Raw genomic sequence first — 18217 nt, 5'->3', positions numbered from 1 at the left:
AAAGTTGATAGCACAAAGCCATCCTAATTTTGGGTATCAGGCAACATAAAACACGATGCATATGTGTGTGCTCTTTCAGCTTCATCCTTTGATGCCTGTAGAGACTCTACCTTTTTATTCTATGCCCACTCCTCTCTCCCCCCACCCCCTTCCCACTTCTTTTTACTCCACAGTCCTCTTGGGTGGTCAGCTCAATTTAGACCAGATGCATGTTATGGTCAATGGAAAAGCGAGCATCCCAAAGACACCACCACCAGCTGTGGGCCATCAGACAAGTTCCTTAACCTCTCAGAGACTTGGGGTTTTTTCATCAACAAAAGGTGTTTAATTCTGCAGGTGAAAGCATCCAGTAGGCACCGCATAAGTGTAACTTGTCTTCCTCCGTTGTTGCTTCTCGTCTTCTCCATGTTTGAAGAATCTTTTCCAACAGAGGAAACTCTCCTCAAAGCTCTCCATCCTTCTAGCTTGTATCAGACCAGGAGATGGGAAGTCCCCGGAGGCCTCTGCTTCCTGCCTGAGCAAAGGAGTTCAGTGGCCTCACCCCTTCCTCAGTCTCGGCTGCTGCCCCGCCCCCATGGCCGACTTGCAGGAGTACTGGCCTTCCTGGAAGAATCATGGCCATGGGCTCCTGACAGAATTCTTGGGTTTGCATTGCCTGAGCAGCCCTCTGAAAATTTAAGAGTTTTGTTCCAAATGCTGAAGAATTTGCAATAAAAACCTAAGCAAAGTCTGGCTTGCTTTTGGAAGTGCAAGATTTGCAATCTAAATCAGGGCCCAGAGTGCTCAGATGCCCAGTCAGTGCCTGGAAACTAGGAGTACTATTTGCCCCAGTGGTTCTCAAACCGTGGGGCATCGTCATTACCAGGGAGCGCATGTTAAAGCGCTCCCAGAGGTTCTGAATCCGTAGGCTGGGGGTGGGGGTGGAGCCTGAGAATTTGTATTTCTAACAAGCTCCCCGGCGATGCTAACACCCCACTTTCAGAACCTCTGACTGAATTTAGCCCACTATTGTTCCTGACCTGCCCAAACCGGAAGTGGGGGAGGCGTGAGCATCTTCTTAGTCATTTTCTTCCTACAACTCTTTCACCTCCAAAGTTTCCATTGGTCAAGGGAGGAGTTTTATGAATACGATCTTCATCTGAGGAGGTGGGGACTGAAACCGAGAGGTCAGATGGCTTCCCAGAGCCTCAGAATGCCAGTTCACCACCTTGAGACGAGTCCAGCAGGCTGCAGTGGGTGTCGGATTTATCCTGCGCTGCCCTCTGACAGAGAACTGCTGAACTCTTTCCCACCAAGTGTGATGTTCTGCGTGAAACGTTAGCTTCCACCTTTGAAAAGACTTCCTTCTTCTGAAACTTAAAACTTGAATAGTATCTTTGCAGGAGAAAGCCTCTGGATACTGGTGATTGGTTGGACATAGGAGCCTCTTGATGTAGAGAATCTAGGCAAAATTCTCTTGGGGCTGGCGGTTGATTTTTTTTCTTTTTAATTGATCCAGTTCAGCGTGTGTGGAAAGCATAGATTTGTTTTCTGGGACATCCATTTTATTTATGTAGGAAAAACTACATGAACAACCCTCCTCTCTCCTCGCTTGCCCTCCGCACCCATTTCCTTCCTGGCCCGGGGCGCGCACGGTGTGCGGGGGACCGGCGAGATGCGCCCCCGGAGCGCGCCCGGCTCACCCGCTCAGCAGCGGCGCGCGCCGGCCGAGGACCTCCGCGGCCCCCGGGCGACTAGCCCGCGCCCGGGACCGCCTCGTCGCTTTCTTTGTTAGAGACGCCTGCGCTGAGAGGCATCTTCGGGCCTGCCGCCCCACTCCTGACTTCTTAGAGCCCCCTAAGGACTTGTAAGCACATAGGATCGAGTCAAGAGGCTAAATTACGCCCCAGGGGACTTTTTAAGTAAAATCCTAAATTTCATTTAGGCTGTTCGTAGGCCATGTGATTGCAAAGACTCAGAGCCGAGGCCGCCCTCCCGCGCCGGCTTTGTGCAGCCTGGGCCGCGGGGAACTCTGCCCCTGTCGGACGGTCAGCCCCGGGGGCTGCTGGACGCCGCTCGCCCTCCCCTCTCCGGGCGCCACCGCCCCCCCCTCCCGCTCCCAGCCCTTCCGTTTCCTTCCCCGGCCTCCCCACCCCGACCTGAAATCTTCCTCCCCTCGGGCTGGAAGGAAAGTCGGTAATAAGAAACCAGTTCGGTGTCAGTCGGAGAGAGGGGGGGAGATAACCCCAGAGATACACGGCAATGGAGAGAGAACTCATTTTGTGTAAAGAGGGCCTCGAGTCACCAGGGAATTCCTGGATTGTCTCAGGCTGTCGTGTGTGATGTCCATCACGCCGTGCGAACACCATCTGCTCGGTATTATGCTCTCAGTTGCCAGGCTACCTGCTGTACGCAGTAACACTTGACTGCCTGGCTCCACGTTCGCAGCGTCCGCCCAGACGCGCGGGGCGGGGGGCGGGGGGCGGCGGGGGAGGGGGGAACAGGAGTCATGATTAAGCCATCTGCGGGGGGCGGGGGGGAGCGCGGCGCGGGCGGAGCTGGCGCTGCAAGCCGGAGCGCCGGGCTGACACCACCATCTGCTGGGGCAGGGGGAGAACAGCAGCTGCTCCTTGTTCCTCCGACGAGGCCCGCCCGCAAAAGGCTGAAGCCCGGGGCGTCCTCGAGTCCCCCAGTTCCCCCCCAGGTCCCGGCACCCCGGCGGCCTTTCGTGAGCCCCCTCCCCGCAGCCGGCGCTCTTTGGTTCCCCGCCAGCAACCCCGGCCCCTCTCACCCAAACACTACGCTTGTTCTTGAAAACACTTAAGAGAAATAAAGCTTCGCTACGCACAGATTTATAAATAAACAGCTGGCTGCTCTTGGGAGATATTTTTACCACAGCTGTTTTTTGAAGTAGAAAACGGCCTCTTTGGAGGAGGTAGGACGTTTTTTACACCTCCTACCTCTCTCCAGCCCTTAGAAAATTGCTAAGATCTTTTCCCTGGAGAAGAAGCTATGTAAAATGGGTTCATTGGTTTTGATTTTTTTCCCCTTCCCTTTATTTTACTGAAAAGTGAGAAGGTTTGGGGAGTAATGAGGGTCTATGTAGCCAATTGCATTTCTGAGGAGAGGCTACTGAGAAGGCAAGGCGGGGTCGTTGGGCAGGGGGCGGTGTGGAGAACGAGCCAGTAATTAAAACTAAAAATACTGCATCATTTGGCTTCAAGGCATTACATTTCTCTGACGAAAGCTCAGCCTGGTTTTCTCTAATTGCACACGCAGTGTGTGTCCTCCTTAGAAACAAGAGCGGTGGCTTGAAATCCTGAAATTCGACTATTGCTCATTAAGCCCTCTTAGACTGGAGGTTACAAGCTGCCCTGTAATATGAAACAGTTAATGGCCTCAGCCAGCTCCATTTGTAAGACTGGTCACTTGTGCACTTCACACTTTGGAATACAGACTTGAGGCTGGGGCTCTCCTCGTCACTCACCAGCTGCTGAATGCATTAGAGCTTGTTGGGGAAGTCCTAAAGGCCTATCAGCCTAGATTCAGGGATGTAGCTTGTTGGGGAAGTCCTAAAGGCCTATCAGCCTAGATTCAGGGATGTAGCTTGTTGGGGAAGTCCTAAAGGCCTATCAGCCTAGATTCAGGGATGTTTCTATGGAAGGCAAGCCTTTAAAATGCACACGGCCCTCCCGTCCCTAGGTCTTCAGGTCTTCTGCAAGAAACCCCAAGGCAAAACCTTTGGAAAAGAATCATTTGGAGAAATCCATAATCCTGGGAAGTAATACCCTAACTATCTCTTTGGGAAGTCCCCCCCCCCCCCCAAACAGGGGCCAAAGTAGCTGGATGTGTCTACATTACCATCTCATTTCCCTCTCCCTTACTTTCCAGGGTGGAGAAAAGGCTAGGAAAGCAACAAGTGACTACTTAGCACTTCTGGGCATGCTCCCCAGCTACCCAGGGCTGGTCACACAGGACAAAAATATCTCAAAGTGCCCAAAGATAAACAGGGCCAGCCCAAGGCCAGCCCCCAGCCCTCTCATAAAACTAGCTGAAGCAAATTTTATCTTCCCTTGGGTCTCATTTTTTTTCTCTCTCCTCCTTATCAAAACTGGAAAATATCAAATATACTGAAATACCCAGGGGGAAAAAAAACTCTGTATTCTGTATTTTTGCTGATTGGTTAACTGTTTATACTTCAATGCGAGTTCGTTTGTTAAAGTGTTAAGTCAATCAGCCATTTGTTTCTAAAGGTGGCAAGAAGCAGCTTTATCCCGGAAAGAAGGGCTTGGAAACAGGAAGCAAGTACTGGGGGGGGAGGGGAGACTCTGAAATATCTTGATGCCTGTGGGGGTCAGGCCTAAAGGAAACTTCGTGGTAGTGTAAAGGTTCCTGGCATTTTTTAGTATAAGTTCTTTCTCACATAAATATTTCACAGCTGTCTACTAATAATTGTCTACTGAGAAAATATACAAAGACGAAAAGGGTTTTGCAATAACACTTACATTTGAAAAACAAAACACAGTACGCGTACAGGAGACACACTATATATTTAGTCTACGAGCAATTCTTCGGTGTACATTTAGCACCACCGACCCGCGGTCTGGGAAGGGCTGGGCTAGTGGAAGGAATACTAAATTTAGACTCAAGATCAGTGTTCCAATCCTGCTATTTCCGAGTCTTCCATTGGCTAAGTGTGACCTGGGCTACTGCACTAACTCCCCAGGACTTCTTGGCCTCTGGTTCCCAGGTGAGAGGAGTAATGGATTTTTGTTTGTTTTGCTCCTGGCGTTTGTGTTGGTGGAGGGAGGGAAGAAGAGCCCCTGAAGATGTGGTTGCGGTATCTCGCTGCTGGAAAGAGAAGCGTGAGTGACTGAGCACCACACAACAGAGGGAAGGCCCACGAGCCCCGGCTGTGGGGAATCGGGTCCAGGACTGTGTCTCCAGGAGAGCCACAGATCAAACTCAACTGCATGTTTTGAGAGGACAGTCCCAGCCTGCCGGACTCTATCTGTACCAAGGAGGTAGCAAAGCAGAAGTAGGAAAAAATATTAAAATACAGTTTGGATACAAAAATATTTAAATAACTATAGAGTTATTCATATTCGTGTCTTACTATTTCGGTCTCATGATAGTACCTCATTCTATGACTGGTGATGTCCTTCCGTGTGGACCCATTTAATTTGTGTTCATCTCAGACATCAGATCCTCTGTGTTCAGATTAATTACTTGAAACTTGAATGAGTTAAAACGAACATTTGTGCAGAATATTCAATTTTCAGACAATATTTGCCATTACCAGGTGCACTTGGTCGATGAGCAGGAAAGGAACTATCTAGAAGAAGAATCTCATGGTCACTTACCAACTCTTCCCATCAGCTGTTTTTCCCTGGTCTACACTGTCCGGCTGTTATGGGCTTCCCCTCTGAGCACATTCTCCAAGCAGTCACTAGATTCTGTGCGTAGTTGTCTCCCACTTTACTTCCTACTGCTTAAGAACCAGTCCTTAAAAGTTGCCATAATTTGACTGAGACAATTGTAGAATCAAAAGACCCAAATCAACCCCCACATTATAAATTGTCCCAGACATCGGAGGCTTGGTTCTATTTTTAAAGATGTCGGGAGATTACGTAGCTTTGTTCAGTGTAACACATTCCCAGTTCTCACCATCAACAACTCCCACTAGAGGATTTTTTTTTTTTTACATATAGCAAAGCGTTCAAATGTTGCAATTAATTAGAATGCCATCAAATAGATCTATCGATTAATAAATTCCAGAATTCTTCTGTTAATGTCTCTCCAACTAGCTAAGAAGAAGTCTATTTAGGCCAGGTGGCCAGTAAAGGTTAAAAGGTAAGGTCAGGCTATCTCGTTCCAGACTCGAAGTGAGCCCAGCCTGAGGTCTTCGTCCCTTTCCTTTGGAGGAATGCAGAATATGAGCTGATTACCTGGTCTTTGTCCCTTAATCAGTCCCATCCAAACCAGACCAGACTTGCTCTCGGATGTCCCAGAGCCGTCCTCTATCACTGTCCCCCTGTAGCTCTCCAGTTCCACCGTGCTAAGGCCGGATTTGAACATTACGGGGTTGTTTCTGTGGGATAGAACGTGTGCCACTCAGGGCCCCTTGGGGCCACGAGCCAAGGCCTCTGCCCCATGCTTCCTTTCAGTTATGAAATCTGTGCATTCTCTTGTCTTCCTGTCCCCCCAGGAGCAGCACCCCGTTGGACTGCCCCGGACCACAGGCCCCATGCAGTCCTCGGTGGCCCCAGGCTCGGGCGGCATGGTGTCCGCAGCCAGTGGTGCGGGTCCCAGCTTCCTCGGCAGCCAGCCGCAGGCAGCCATCATGAAGCAGATGCTCATGGACCAGCGGGCCCAGCTGATGGAGCAGCAGAAGCAGCAGTTCCTGCGGGAGCAAAGGCAGCAGCAGCAGCAGCAGCAGCACATTCTGGCCGAGCAGGTAACGTGATGCATTTATCCAGCGCCTGCTGTCTGCAGCAGAGTTCCAGGTCATGTCCTGTGTCAAGAGAGTCACAGTTGAGCATTTCCCGGGATCACAGGACAGCCTGCAGAATTTAGACCTTTCAATTAGTTAGGCTTTTTCTCAGAATGTATGAGTTTGTTCTTAAAAGACGGGCTTCAACCATCCATTTGAAGGCCCATTTGCTGGAGACTTTTCTTCGATTCAGGCCTGACTCCTTTTCTTCTGGTTTCTGGTGCAGGGGTCTGTGCCATCAGTGTGGGGGTTGGGAGGCTGCCTCCCATTCTTCATAGACGCTAATATTTCTAGTATGAAGAGAAAAAGAAAATAACTCAGAGAACTTTGTTTCTTGAAGGAAAATGTCAGGAGGAGGGATTGAGGAGAATTCTACAGAGTTGGTCATGAACAATGGGACAGGAACAATAGAAGAAGAATAGGGCCCACAGAACTAGCTGGAAACCTGAACTCAGGGTCACGGAAAGGGTGCAAACTTAAGAAAATTCCCAACAGCTTTAAAACAGCTCAAGAAATCTTTGAGTTAAAGGAAGGCCTAACACAAATAAAGCCTTACCTTAGGCATCTTTGTCCACCCTTGCCATATAATTCCTCCAGCTTTGAAAGCAAGCCTTCCCTGAGAGCTGCTTCTGTGGGTTTCAGTGTTCTGTTTCTCAAGACGCCCATGCCTGATTCAGTGTTACCCCAGGAAAGGCCTGAGGCCTTCCATAAGAGATGCCTAGCTGGCTCCTGTGGGGTCTGCACGGGGCAGCTCTCTCTGATTACAGGAGGTAGGTGTGAGGTTGTCATGGGAAGCTTAGAGCCCACCGGAGCTCTGCCTGACATTTCCCCTTCCAGAATGTTCCTAATACAATCAGAATTTTGGAAATTTATCAAGCATCCTTCACTATACACACACACACACACACACACACACACACACACACACACACAAGATACTGTGTGGGATGCAGCCATGTTGAGGTCCCTACGAAGAGCAGTGGTTCAGAGTAACACCAATCATCCCCCAAATAGAAAAATTGTACTGTTGAGCACAGTTCACTTATGTTCCCTTCTTCGCTTTTGTTCCTGAGCAGCTGTGTAATTATCTCCCTTTTTACCAAGGTCAGTCAGCCGCCTGGCAGCTCTTGTACAAACAAACCTCTCTCCCTCTCACCCTGCATAAGGTGTGTGACAAGGAACCATGCTAATATCTCTCAGGCAGTGATAAATGGAGCTGCCGAGGGGAAGCGAGGCTTAGGACATCCTCTCCTCAGCCAATCCCAATGCGTTTCAGGTGCGCCTGATCCTTCGTGCGCTGGCCTTTGATGTGTGTGCTGTGACCAAGGCACAAATAGGAGACAGGGTGACCAGGTAGAACGCTGTCGTGCCCGCCAGGGGCGTCCCACTCGGCGAGGGCAGCCACACCTCAGGGAACTAGGAGGGAAGCAGAAGAGTGGATGAAGAAGAGCTGCCCCACGAGGGTCCCCAGACGGGGCGCTGAGAGAACAGGGCGCGCCTCAGAACCCAGGACACACAGAGCTCCTTGGAAAAGATGGGGCAATGGGTGTAACTCTTTAGCAAGTTGTGGAAACCGAGGGGCGCCTGGGTGGCTCAGTCGTTACGCGTCTGCCTTCGGCTCAGGGCGTGATCCTGGCGTTCTGGGATCGAGCCCCACATCAGGCTCCTCCGCTAGAAGCCTGCTTCTTCCTCTCCCACTCCCCCTGCTTGTGTTCCCTCTCTCACTGGCTGTCTCTCTCTCTGTCAAATAAATAAATAAAATCTTTAAAAAAAAAAAAAAAGTTGTGGAAACCGAGCCATGAAGAGGGACGGAGGAAAGAACAGTTTTACTCAGACTCAAAATATGTCCCATCTTTTGCTTGTGGTCTGGAAAAACCTCTCACCCCCTCTCTTCATCCACCAGGTTGGGTTTAAAAATTTCCCAGCCTTCTCCTCTAACTGCTTGAAGAATCACGTGGAATAATGCGTGTAAAATTCTTTAGAAAGTGTACACATGTGTGTGGGGATCTGTCATGTGACCCTGGTGTCATGGAGTGTGACATGAGAGCTGCGGCCACAGCTGTGAGCCCCAGTGGGACTAGCCCAGAAGTGAGGCTGGGAGCGTGTCAGCCCCACATCTTACCTGTGCCCGGAGACAGAGCAGACCAGCGCAGCCTCTCGGGGGGTCATAAGTGGTGAGCTGTCAGCTTTTTGTTTTGTGAATGAATACTGCCAACGCCAAGCTGACTTTCCTGGGCTCTGCAGCAGCAGTGAAAGTGCCCTAAGAATTTCAATCTCGAAAGCAGAGTATTAGAGATCCTGGGATTTCCTGAAGGGACACGTGAGGGAAAGTCAGAAGGATTTGCGATCTTGCCTATCTTTGGGAACTTTAAATGGTTCTAGTGATTTAAGAATCAGAGCGGGTTGAAAACAGGTATGAATTAATGTTTGATCCTTACTCTCAAAGAGCACGGAGCAAGTCACCTCTCTTCCATTCACAAAGGTCCCACAGAACCTGGAATTTTAGGCCTGAAAGAAATATTGGTGATCATGAAGGCTTTTGTATTTTACCTGTGAGGAAACTGAGGCCAGGTAGCTCATGGGATTTATCAGAGATGGCAGAGCTTAGAGAGGCAGAGCCGGGGACTGGAACTGGAGCCCCACCCCCACCCCACCCCAGGCCACCCCAGGGCTTATTCGCAGTGGGCAGTAGGACACTTAAATTCGTACATAATATGAGAAGTTTGGCTGAGGAGAAGCTGTAAGTGCTCAGTTTCCTCTCAATCATGCCCTTCTATTGCTGCCTAAAAGATTAGCATGGTTTCTTGTCTACACTTCATCTACACAATTAATTAATTTCAACAGTTTGTGCAAAACACCCTGGTAGGCACCACAGGCTGGGGTGAGCAGAGCAGAGGCTTTTCTTTTCTTTGGTTGCCAGAGTGCTGGCTGGCCTTGTGCAGAAAAAGAAAAGAGAAAAAGAAAGAGAAAGAAAATTATAGAGCTGCCCAGAAACAAAAACAAGAGGAAAAAATAGAAATAAACACATGTGTTAAGAAGTGGTCAATGTGTGTTATTTTTATAATGAACACTTGAAAGAGTAGGGCCCTTGTTGTGTGTTCTTTATAAGCCGAGCAGACGGAAGGTGCTCCATGAATATTCAGCAAGGGCAGGAGGAGGTAATGAGGAGCCGAAGGTCACGCAGCTACTTGATGGCAGACCGGGAACTCAAACCCCTTTCTCTGCTCTTTCCACCTCGCTCTCAGTTTCTTTCCCTTTCACACACAGCGTGGTAATGATCATAATAGCCTTTCCAGTAGACTGGTGCCAGCGCTGGCAGCACAGAACCCCCGGGAGTGGAAGAAGAAAGAGGAAATCGCCAGCCTCCCGGCTCCTGGACAGTGGAGTCCCACACGGTTTCCTGAAGGCACTAAACGCTGTGTATTGTACTTGCGGGGGAGTATCCTCCAGGCAGTGTGGCCTCGTGGGATCCGATGAGCCTTTTTTTTATAGCCCCTGAGAATCCCAGCTTCCTGTACCGGAAGCAGCTCTTTAGGTCATTAAAAATGAGTTGCTTGTCCCTTGCGCTGGGTCCCACAATGCTGAGCGAAACCTGCAAGCTGATGGTAGGTAGTCAAAGTCAAAACCGCCTCCCGCGGTGCACACGCCTCACGGGCCAGCGGGTCTGCCGGACGCTCCCCGAAAGACACGGACGAGGATGTTCCTAGCGGCGGTAGTTGTGACAGCCAAAAACTGGAAACCCTGAAGGCCCTAGGAGAATAGGTAAATAAGTCGTGGGCTAATCATCCATGTGACGGAATACTACTCAACAGCGACAGTGAACAGACCACAGCTACGTGCATCCACATGGACAAATCTCGTAAATACAGTGATGACCGCAAGAAGCCAGACACCCCAGCCAGACTCCACTACGTTGCATAAATCCACTTACACGAAGTACAAAAGCAGACATCACTAGTCTGTGCTGTTAGGTCAGGAGAGCAGTCCCCGGCCAGATGAAGTGGTTCCCTGGGGTCAGTAATGACTGGAAAGGGGCATGCGGGGCTCCAGGCAGAGTTCAGTTTCTTGATCTAGATTCTGTTTACCGGGAATGTGTTCGCTTTGTGAAAACCCATCAAACTCAGGCCTTGTGCACCTGCCTGGATGCACCGTATTCCTCAACACAAAGTTTAGTGTTGGAAAAAACTGCCTTCCTCAAAACTGCCACCATATTTCATTGCCTCTCCCCATGTCACCTCCCTGCCCTTCTTGTGCTGTCATTCTAGCAGCTGCAGCAGTCCCATTTACCGCGCCAGCACCTCCAGCAGCAGCGGAATCCATACCCAGTGCAGCAGGTCAATCAGTTCCAAGGTGAGGCCAGTGAGCCCTCTTCCGTTCTATGCCGTCCAGCCGTGCCGTGTAAGTGCGAGTGTTGCCAGGGGCATTGCCTTCTGTGCTGGGCTCATGTTCAGGTAACATGAAAACTGTTTAAAGTGAGGGTACCAATCTGTCAGAATGCATTTTTGGAGTCCTCTGCTGTGCCAAGTATTAACTTTTGGGTGGCTGGTCCCAGAAAGGTCCTGGTTGGCCCCAGGACGGGTCAGAGTGGCCGCGGGGGGGGGGGGGGGGGCAGGGCTGGGATAGCCGTTCTTTACCAAAGATACGGAAGTATTTCGATAGTTTAATAGCCAATAAGGGCATACTGGTGCCTGTTTGGTTCCATATCAGTCTTGTCTATGCCTGGGTCATTGTCTCAGTGAGCACAGGAGGAACAGTCCTGTGCCACATCCCTCTTGCTAACCCCAGCATGTCAGCTGGCCAAAGCCCTCACTTCCAACGACTGACATGGGAGAATGGCTTGCAGCGGCCACCAATCTCTGCTGAATCTAGAAGACGCGTGGGCTTTGAGTTTGACTGGGCTATCTTGATCCTGCTGCCCGTTGCAGAAATCCTGACCCATGACCCAGTAGCAATGGGCACATTGTATGCTCCATGTTGCCATACATTTATGTAGTCCAAAGTCCACTCAAATATCAATCCCTTCCACCTCCAATACAGAGAGCCCCTGAGGGTCTTGTATGGGGTAGAGGATGAGCCTGAAGACCCTTCTCAATCTCATCACAGGAGTTTTCAGGGGTCATCTACTAGTGGAAATCCTAATTCCCATCCTCTGCCCTTTTCGTGGGACCTAGATCCTTGGTCCAAATTTCTCAAGTGTTACCTATGACTTCGAGAATCTGCCAGAAGCTATGAAGTCCCTTGCACATAAGTATGCATATGTGTAAATGTACACAAACTTTGTGTAGTGTTGCACAAGTGCTGCCCTTCTCAATGGACAGTGAGTGAAAAATTCATGATGTAGGGTAGCATTTTCCAGTCTTTGGGTTGCAACACATAAGTAGGTTGTAAAGACAATTTAATGGGTCACAACCAACATAGAATAGTGGGGCACCTGGGTGGCTCAGTCAGTTGAGTGTCTGCCCTTGGCTCAGGTCATGATCCAGGGTCCTGGGATCGAGTCCCACATCGGGCTCCCTGCTCAGCGGGGAGTCTGCTTCTCCCTCTCCTGCTCTCCCTGCTTATGCTCACTCTCCCTGTCAAATAAATAAGTAAATCTTTAATAATAATAAGAGAAATAGAATAGAAAACAATTATCAGTGTATATCACAATAGGGAAATTTTCGTTTCCGTCGTAAACCTGCATGTGTATATACTGGATCACACGCTGTGAGTAGTGGTTGTAGAGTCTGAAAGCCACTGGTGTTCGCTGCCGGACTCACTGAAGATTGCCTGCGAAAACCCTGGGGCTTGAGTGGCTACCACTCCCTACCCCCTGGAACACATGTATCATTTCGGAACCCTTTGGACTTGACCCAGGGAAGGACAAAAGCAATGAAGCTGTGCACAGGTGTTCTGTGCACTAAATTAGCGCCATCATTCTTTGAAGAGTTCTGTTTCTCACTTGGTCACGGGCAGGGGGAAGTGGAAGCGGTCACTGTTACACACATAGTTTTCGTTGCAGACACAGAGCCCCCCCCCCCAGGTTTATCCCTGAAGTTCTCAAACCTTAGGTGCATCAGAATCACCAGCAGAGCTTGTGAAAGCACAAACAGAGGGTTGGCGGAGGGAGTGGGGGTGGGAGGATGGGGTAACTGGGCGATGGGCATTAAGGAGGGCACGTGATATAATGAGCACAGGCGTTACACGCAACTGATGAATCACTAAATTCTAACCCTGAAACTAATAATACACTATATGTTAACTAAACTGAATTTAAATTAAAAAAAAAAAAGCACAGCTGACCTGGCCCCACCCCCAGAGTCTCTGATTCCGCGGGTCTGGAGCAGGGCCTGAGAATTTGCATTTATAACAAGCTCCCAGGAGTTGCTTTGCTGCTGCTGTTGCTGGCCCAAGGGCCACACTTTAAAAACCGGGGATTTCTATTAAGAATTAATTAAAAATATAAAGTCTTATAAACCCAGCAGAGTGTCCCTTGACTTTTCTAGGTTCATAACTCATGTATTATCTTTTGGAATAAAGGGACCCCCCCGAAATTGAATACTTTTTCTACATTATGAGTCATTCTGTATGCTTTGGGTCCAGTTTAAGAGTTTCACTCTTTGAACTTTTGAACTTTTCACAGGTAATCAATCTAGAAATTTAGCTGTACTTAAGTCCAACAACCAGTGACATTGTAGGGTCCCTGAGCTGACTGATACACTTTTTTTCTCTTTTTACTCTCCTCCCTATTTTATTTTACTAACACCTGAGATATCACAATATCTGAGATATCTGGGAAAACAGCAAATTGGTAGGTAAGAAATACTGTCCTTCGAGAGTTCCGTTAGGAATAAGTTGCACGAGAACCCACACGGACGCTCACCACTACACATTTCAAAGGTTTAATGACTATCTTTCTCTTACTGAGCTTTGTGCCTCTGGGCAATGTTACATGCCTATGGAGAAATGCATATTTTTCACAAATACAGCCTTCCTGCGAGTGAAAATAGAAAACAGACCCTTTTAAGAAAAAATTGCCTATGATCTCTGTTTGAATGTGGAAGATTTTCTTTGACATTGTGACGTAAACCGGTGGACAAGAAAATTAATTTGAGTACAGTGTCCCCACAATATCTGTTTTAGACGAAAGTGAAAGAAGAAGAAGAAAAAAAATTAGTCTGTTATTTAGCATATATAGTAATCAGATAACGACAAGGTAATTCTTTGGACACATTTGCATGTTTTCCTATACATATTTAAAATTGCTGAAGGCATAAAACTAGATTAATAAAAAGCATTTTGCTTCTACTTAGGATAAAAATATGGAGCTGATTGCTGGTTTTAAAATGCCCCCTTTTTTTTCATAAAAGTTATACCTAGATAGTACAGTCATTTTATACCAAAAATAAAGGTTAGCTTGGATTAACACTTCAATACCTCTTAAAAGGCATTATAGCATTTCTGTCCTCTACAAAGAGGAACCTATTTCTCATTCACCAAAGTAGCCCAGACCATTTCCAGTCCCTCAAAATATCCATTATAAACATACAACAAAAATGTCCAAAATATGGAAGTCTTTTCATCTGTTTCCAGCAGCTCGTCAGCCTGTTTATGTAATTTGGCTCTAGCCAATCGGTCTCCGAGTCAGCAATATTTTCTCCTTAAACTTTTTTATAAACAACTCAATAACCCACTTCACCACAGTGATCAGATTGGCCATGCAGTCAATACAGATTTAGTCGTTAAAGTCACAAAACTTCATCACAAGATTACAAATTGCAATATATACTTCCATCCAGTCTTTAACAGGAACTTTTGATTTTTTTTTTAAATCACTTAGATAGAATGAAGCTTAAAACGGAAACCTGAAACATTTCTAGGGATGTCCCCCAGCCCTTCCAGCTTTCCCCCACAGAAACCATTTCATTTCTCAATGCACCATGATATTGATCTCAAGCCACAAAAACTTAAGTCATAATCAAAATTCCCATAATTTACTTTCTTAAAGAAAGAAAGGAAAATATGGAGACATATTTGCTGCCCAGAAATCAATAACCCCATCAGGAAGACAGAAACACACTTACTGCCCAGGTGCCAGGCTTAACAAGCTTACACTGTTCTCATCTGGTTTCTCATCCCAGTTCCAGGTAGTATCACATTTGCTTATAACATCGATCGGCTCCCATGCTGCACCTTTTTTAAGTGTCCAGAAAAAAAACCAAAAACTATTTGTCTTTGTCTCATAGACTTAATCATTATTAGCAGGGACATAGAAAAACCTCATTTTTGTGCACTCCCTAGCCCTTTACAACATTGACTGGGGTTCTCAGGGTGACCTTTCCATTCTCTTGGCTGATTTGGAAATTTCCTAGGAACATGAAAAGAAGGACTCACTCAAATGCCTAATTAGAGTTGAGGGACTTGGCATTCATACTCTGGCCAACTTTTAAACAGCATCATTAAAACCACGTTAGCGATCTGCGGAGAGAAGTCGTCACTGCCGATTTGAAGGAGTGAGTAGACTTTGCTGCAGAAATGCATCCAGTTCATTGCCAAGGAGCGAGTGGCAGGATGATTGTTTTTCTAGCTCAGGAAGCTGGCCAGTTTGCACTGACATGTTATGATTCAGAGAATCTGGAGCATGTGGAAATCTATAGAGTGGATCCAGAAAACGTCCCATCTGTCGAAATAGCTTCTTAGCAGGAGCAATGGCCTTTAACCTCTCAAATCCTGCTCGGGTCTTAAGGGAAATTAGTCTAATGGTCTTTATTGATAGTATTCTCTACTGAACCATGTTCCACTTCACAAATAGAATACACAAAGTGATCAGCCGTTTCTTCCTAATTTAGCCCAGGAGGTGAATTCCCTCTCACCTCCAAAAATAATGGTATCTGATTCGTTGAGGATGGCATCATATCAAGAAGCGTGAGAAACAATTTGCTTCTGAAATGTGAACAAAAATCATAATAGTATATCAAGTCAACTGCAAAAACATGTGTCCAGTATGACCCCTATTTTCATGTGTCTATTTATATAATAGTTAGCAGTGGTTATCTCTGGATGGGGGGAATTGGGGTAACTTTAATTTTCATCGTTGTGCTTTTCAATATTTTCGGAATTTTTTACAATCAGCATGTGTTATAGTCAGATAAATAATCATTTTTATTAAAGACTTAGAATAGATCCTCTCATATAAAAGAATGTTTTCATGCCTAAAGATAATCCCAACAACATGTTATAGTAAATTGTTTATTGAGATGAGTGAATGGGTATGCCTTTTTTTCCCCTGTAGGTTCTCCCCAGGATATAGCAGCCGTGAGAAGCCAAGCAGCCCTCCAGAGCATTCGAACGTCACGGTTGATGGCACAGAACGCAGGCATGATGGGAATGGGACCCTCCCAGAACCCAGGGACAATGGCCACGGCAGCAGCCCAGTCGGAGATGGGACTGGCCCCTTACAGCAACACACCTACCAGCCAACCAGGAATGTACAATATGAGCACAGGAATGACCCAAATGTTGCAGCACCCAAACCAAAGTGGCATGAGCATCACACACAACCAAGCGCAGGGGCCAAGGCAGCCCACCTCCGGGCAAGGGGTTGGGATGGTGAGTGGTTTTGGTCAGAGCATGCTGGTGAACTCAGCCATTACCCAGCAGCACCAGCCGATGAAAGGGCCGGTGAGCCAAGCGCTGCCGAGGCCCCAGGGCCCGCCCAGGCTGCAGGGCATCATGGGAACGGTCCAGCAGGGCACGCAGAGCTGGCCGCAGAGGAGCTTACAGGGGATGCCGGGGAGGACTAGTGGCGAACTGGGATCGTTCAACAACGGCACCGGCTACCCCCTTCAGGCTGGCCAGCCGAGGCTGACCAAGCAACACTTCCCGCAGGGACTGAGCCAGGTTGTGGATGCCAACACTGGCGCCGTGCGAACCCTCAACCCGGCCGCCATGGGCCGGCAGATGATGCCACCGCTCCCAGGGCAGCAAGGCAGCGGCCAGGCCAGGCCGATAGTCATGTCTGGCCTGAGCCAGGGCGTCCCCGGCATGCCAGCCTTCAGCCAGCCCCCAGCACAGCAGCAGATGCCCAGCGGCAGCTTCGCCCCGAGCAGCCAGAGCCAGGCCTATGAGCGGAACCCCCCTCAGGACATGTCCTACAATTACAGCGGCGAAGCGGCCGGCGCCTCCTTCCCCGGCCTCTCGGACAGCGCGGACCTCGTGGACTCCATCATCAAAGCCGGGCCAGGGGACGAGTGGATGCAGGAGCTTGATGAGTTGTTTGGGAACCCCTAGTCAAGAGGAACCCCGAGAGCCACAACTCTAGTGTTGAAAGCTTAAAACGTGAAAAAGAAACAGGATGTTGAGCCATCCCTGTTTTTTGTTTTTTTGACCCACGTAAACTGAGCAAAACTGCTGCTGGCTGACGGTGAAGGATCCAGGTGCCAATCCACAGGCCCGCTGGGCCTCATTCCACCTGATCGTCACACAGCAACCGAGACAACACGCCATGCGGATCCCTGCTGCAAGAGAGGGAGACGCGGCGGAGGCCGGTGGGGAAGCCAGAGCCCAAGCCCCTCTGCTCGGCACTCCCTGTGCTCGCCTGGCCCCGGGAGCGCTGCTCCAGCCATGACAGACTGCTGCCCAGCGTGCGGGCTCCGCCAGCCCCTCCGGGCCCGGTCCGGAGACCGCAGAGCCTCGGGCCGGCCGCGACCCACGGAGGCTGCTGCGAAGTTGCACAGGCCAAGAGCACAGGTCGGAAGCGTGCTGAACTCTGGCTGGAAAGAGAGGTCGGGCGTCGAGACATGCTACTGTGTTTGGAGGGTAGGCACGAAGAACAGGAGACCACAAAGGATCCTACGAGCCTGTCTGCTGCCCTGTGATGACCCTCAGGAATTTTAGAGGCGTTGCTGTCAGCTGCCTCTCAAAGAGAGCCAAGTGAGCCTGGAGAATGGTGTCCCCGGCAGTCCTGGGGGAGGCAGCCCTCTGCCGGTGACCGTGACTGTGGCAGCCGGCACTCCGTGTAGTTGGGCTGGAGCCTCTTGGGGGCCCAGTGTCATACCGATGCGTCTAGGCAGTTCACATCTACTTCCAGTGGCCACAGGGTGGGGAGCCCCCGAGTGGATGCTGTGTCTGCCAGTGTGGCCACTTTACCTGCACCCTGCCCTTGTTCCTTCTTGCCTCACCCCATCCTGCCCTTGCTTCTCCTTACAGACTGTACGAGAAGAAATGAAGCTTTTGTCTTTAGGGGGCCTGGGCAGAATCATAATAAAAGCAAGAACTTAGACAATGCCTGAAATGCAAAGGCAACACTGGAGTTTTCTTTCTCTAACGTGTAGTTGAGTGAATATTCTCTGCCCAGAAGTGAGCAGGCCCCTCTGATGTTCCATGGCGGGTTACTACGAGCCACACCTGATACTTCTGGTCTACCCTGGGAGGCATGGCCCAAGGGGCGCTGACTCTGGCTCCCTTTGGAAAAATCCCAGGGTGATGCTCTGAAATTGGCCTTGCCCTTAATCCCTCCTCACCGGAAAGACAAATCTAAAATGCTGAGAGATGAGGAACTGAAGTCAAATGCTCCACCTAACACATTTTGACAACAAAAAGAAGGAAGATACAGCTCCTTCCATATGGGCAAAGTCATCCACTTCCAAAGTCCTATACAGTCGTTCTCCTTGTAATTCACTCAAATCTGCCCCAATCGAAGTCTGTCGTAAGGGATGACAACCTCTGCTACTTACCATTAGGCTTGTGTCTTTAGTCCTTGCTGCT

General features: G+C 49.0%; 1 protein-coding gene across 2 annotated transcripts in view; it reads left to right on the top strand.

Annotated features, from left to right (window-relative positions):
* The window catches only part of MAML3 (mastermind like transcriptional coactivator 3), a 397258-nt gene extending 379514 nt beyond the window's left edge, over positions 1-17744 (top strand). Inside the window, exons 3-5 of one of the 2 annotated variants that reach the window (XM_057310082.1) lie at positions 6188-6436; positions 10741-10822; positions 15744-17744. In XM_057310082.1, the coding sequence (XP_057166065.1) occupies positions 6188-6436; positions 10741-10822; positions 15744-16741 (1329 nt within the window). In that variant the 3' untranslated portion in view covers positions 16742-17744. Of the gene's footprint in view, positions 1-6187; positions 6437-10737; positions 10823-15743 lie in introns of both variants that reach the window. The other variant, XM_057310081.1, reaches the window with a different exon arrangement.
* The last annotated feature ends 473 nt before the right edge of the window (positions 17745-18217 follow it).

Source organism: Ursus arctos, unplaced genomic scaffold (genome assembly GCF_023065955.2).
Source record: "Ursus arctos isolate Adak ecotype North America unplaced genomic scaffold, UrsArc2.0 scaffold_11, whole genome shotgun sequence".
Lineage (NCBI taxonomy): Eukaryota > Metazoa > Chordata > Mammalia > Carnivora > Ursidae > Ursus > Ursus arctos.
This window is presented reverse-complemented; position numbering and strand designations above follow the sequence as displayed.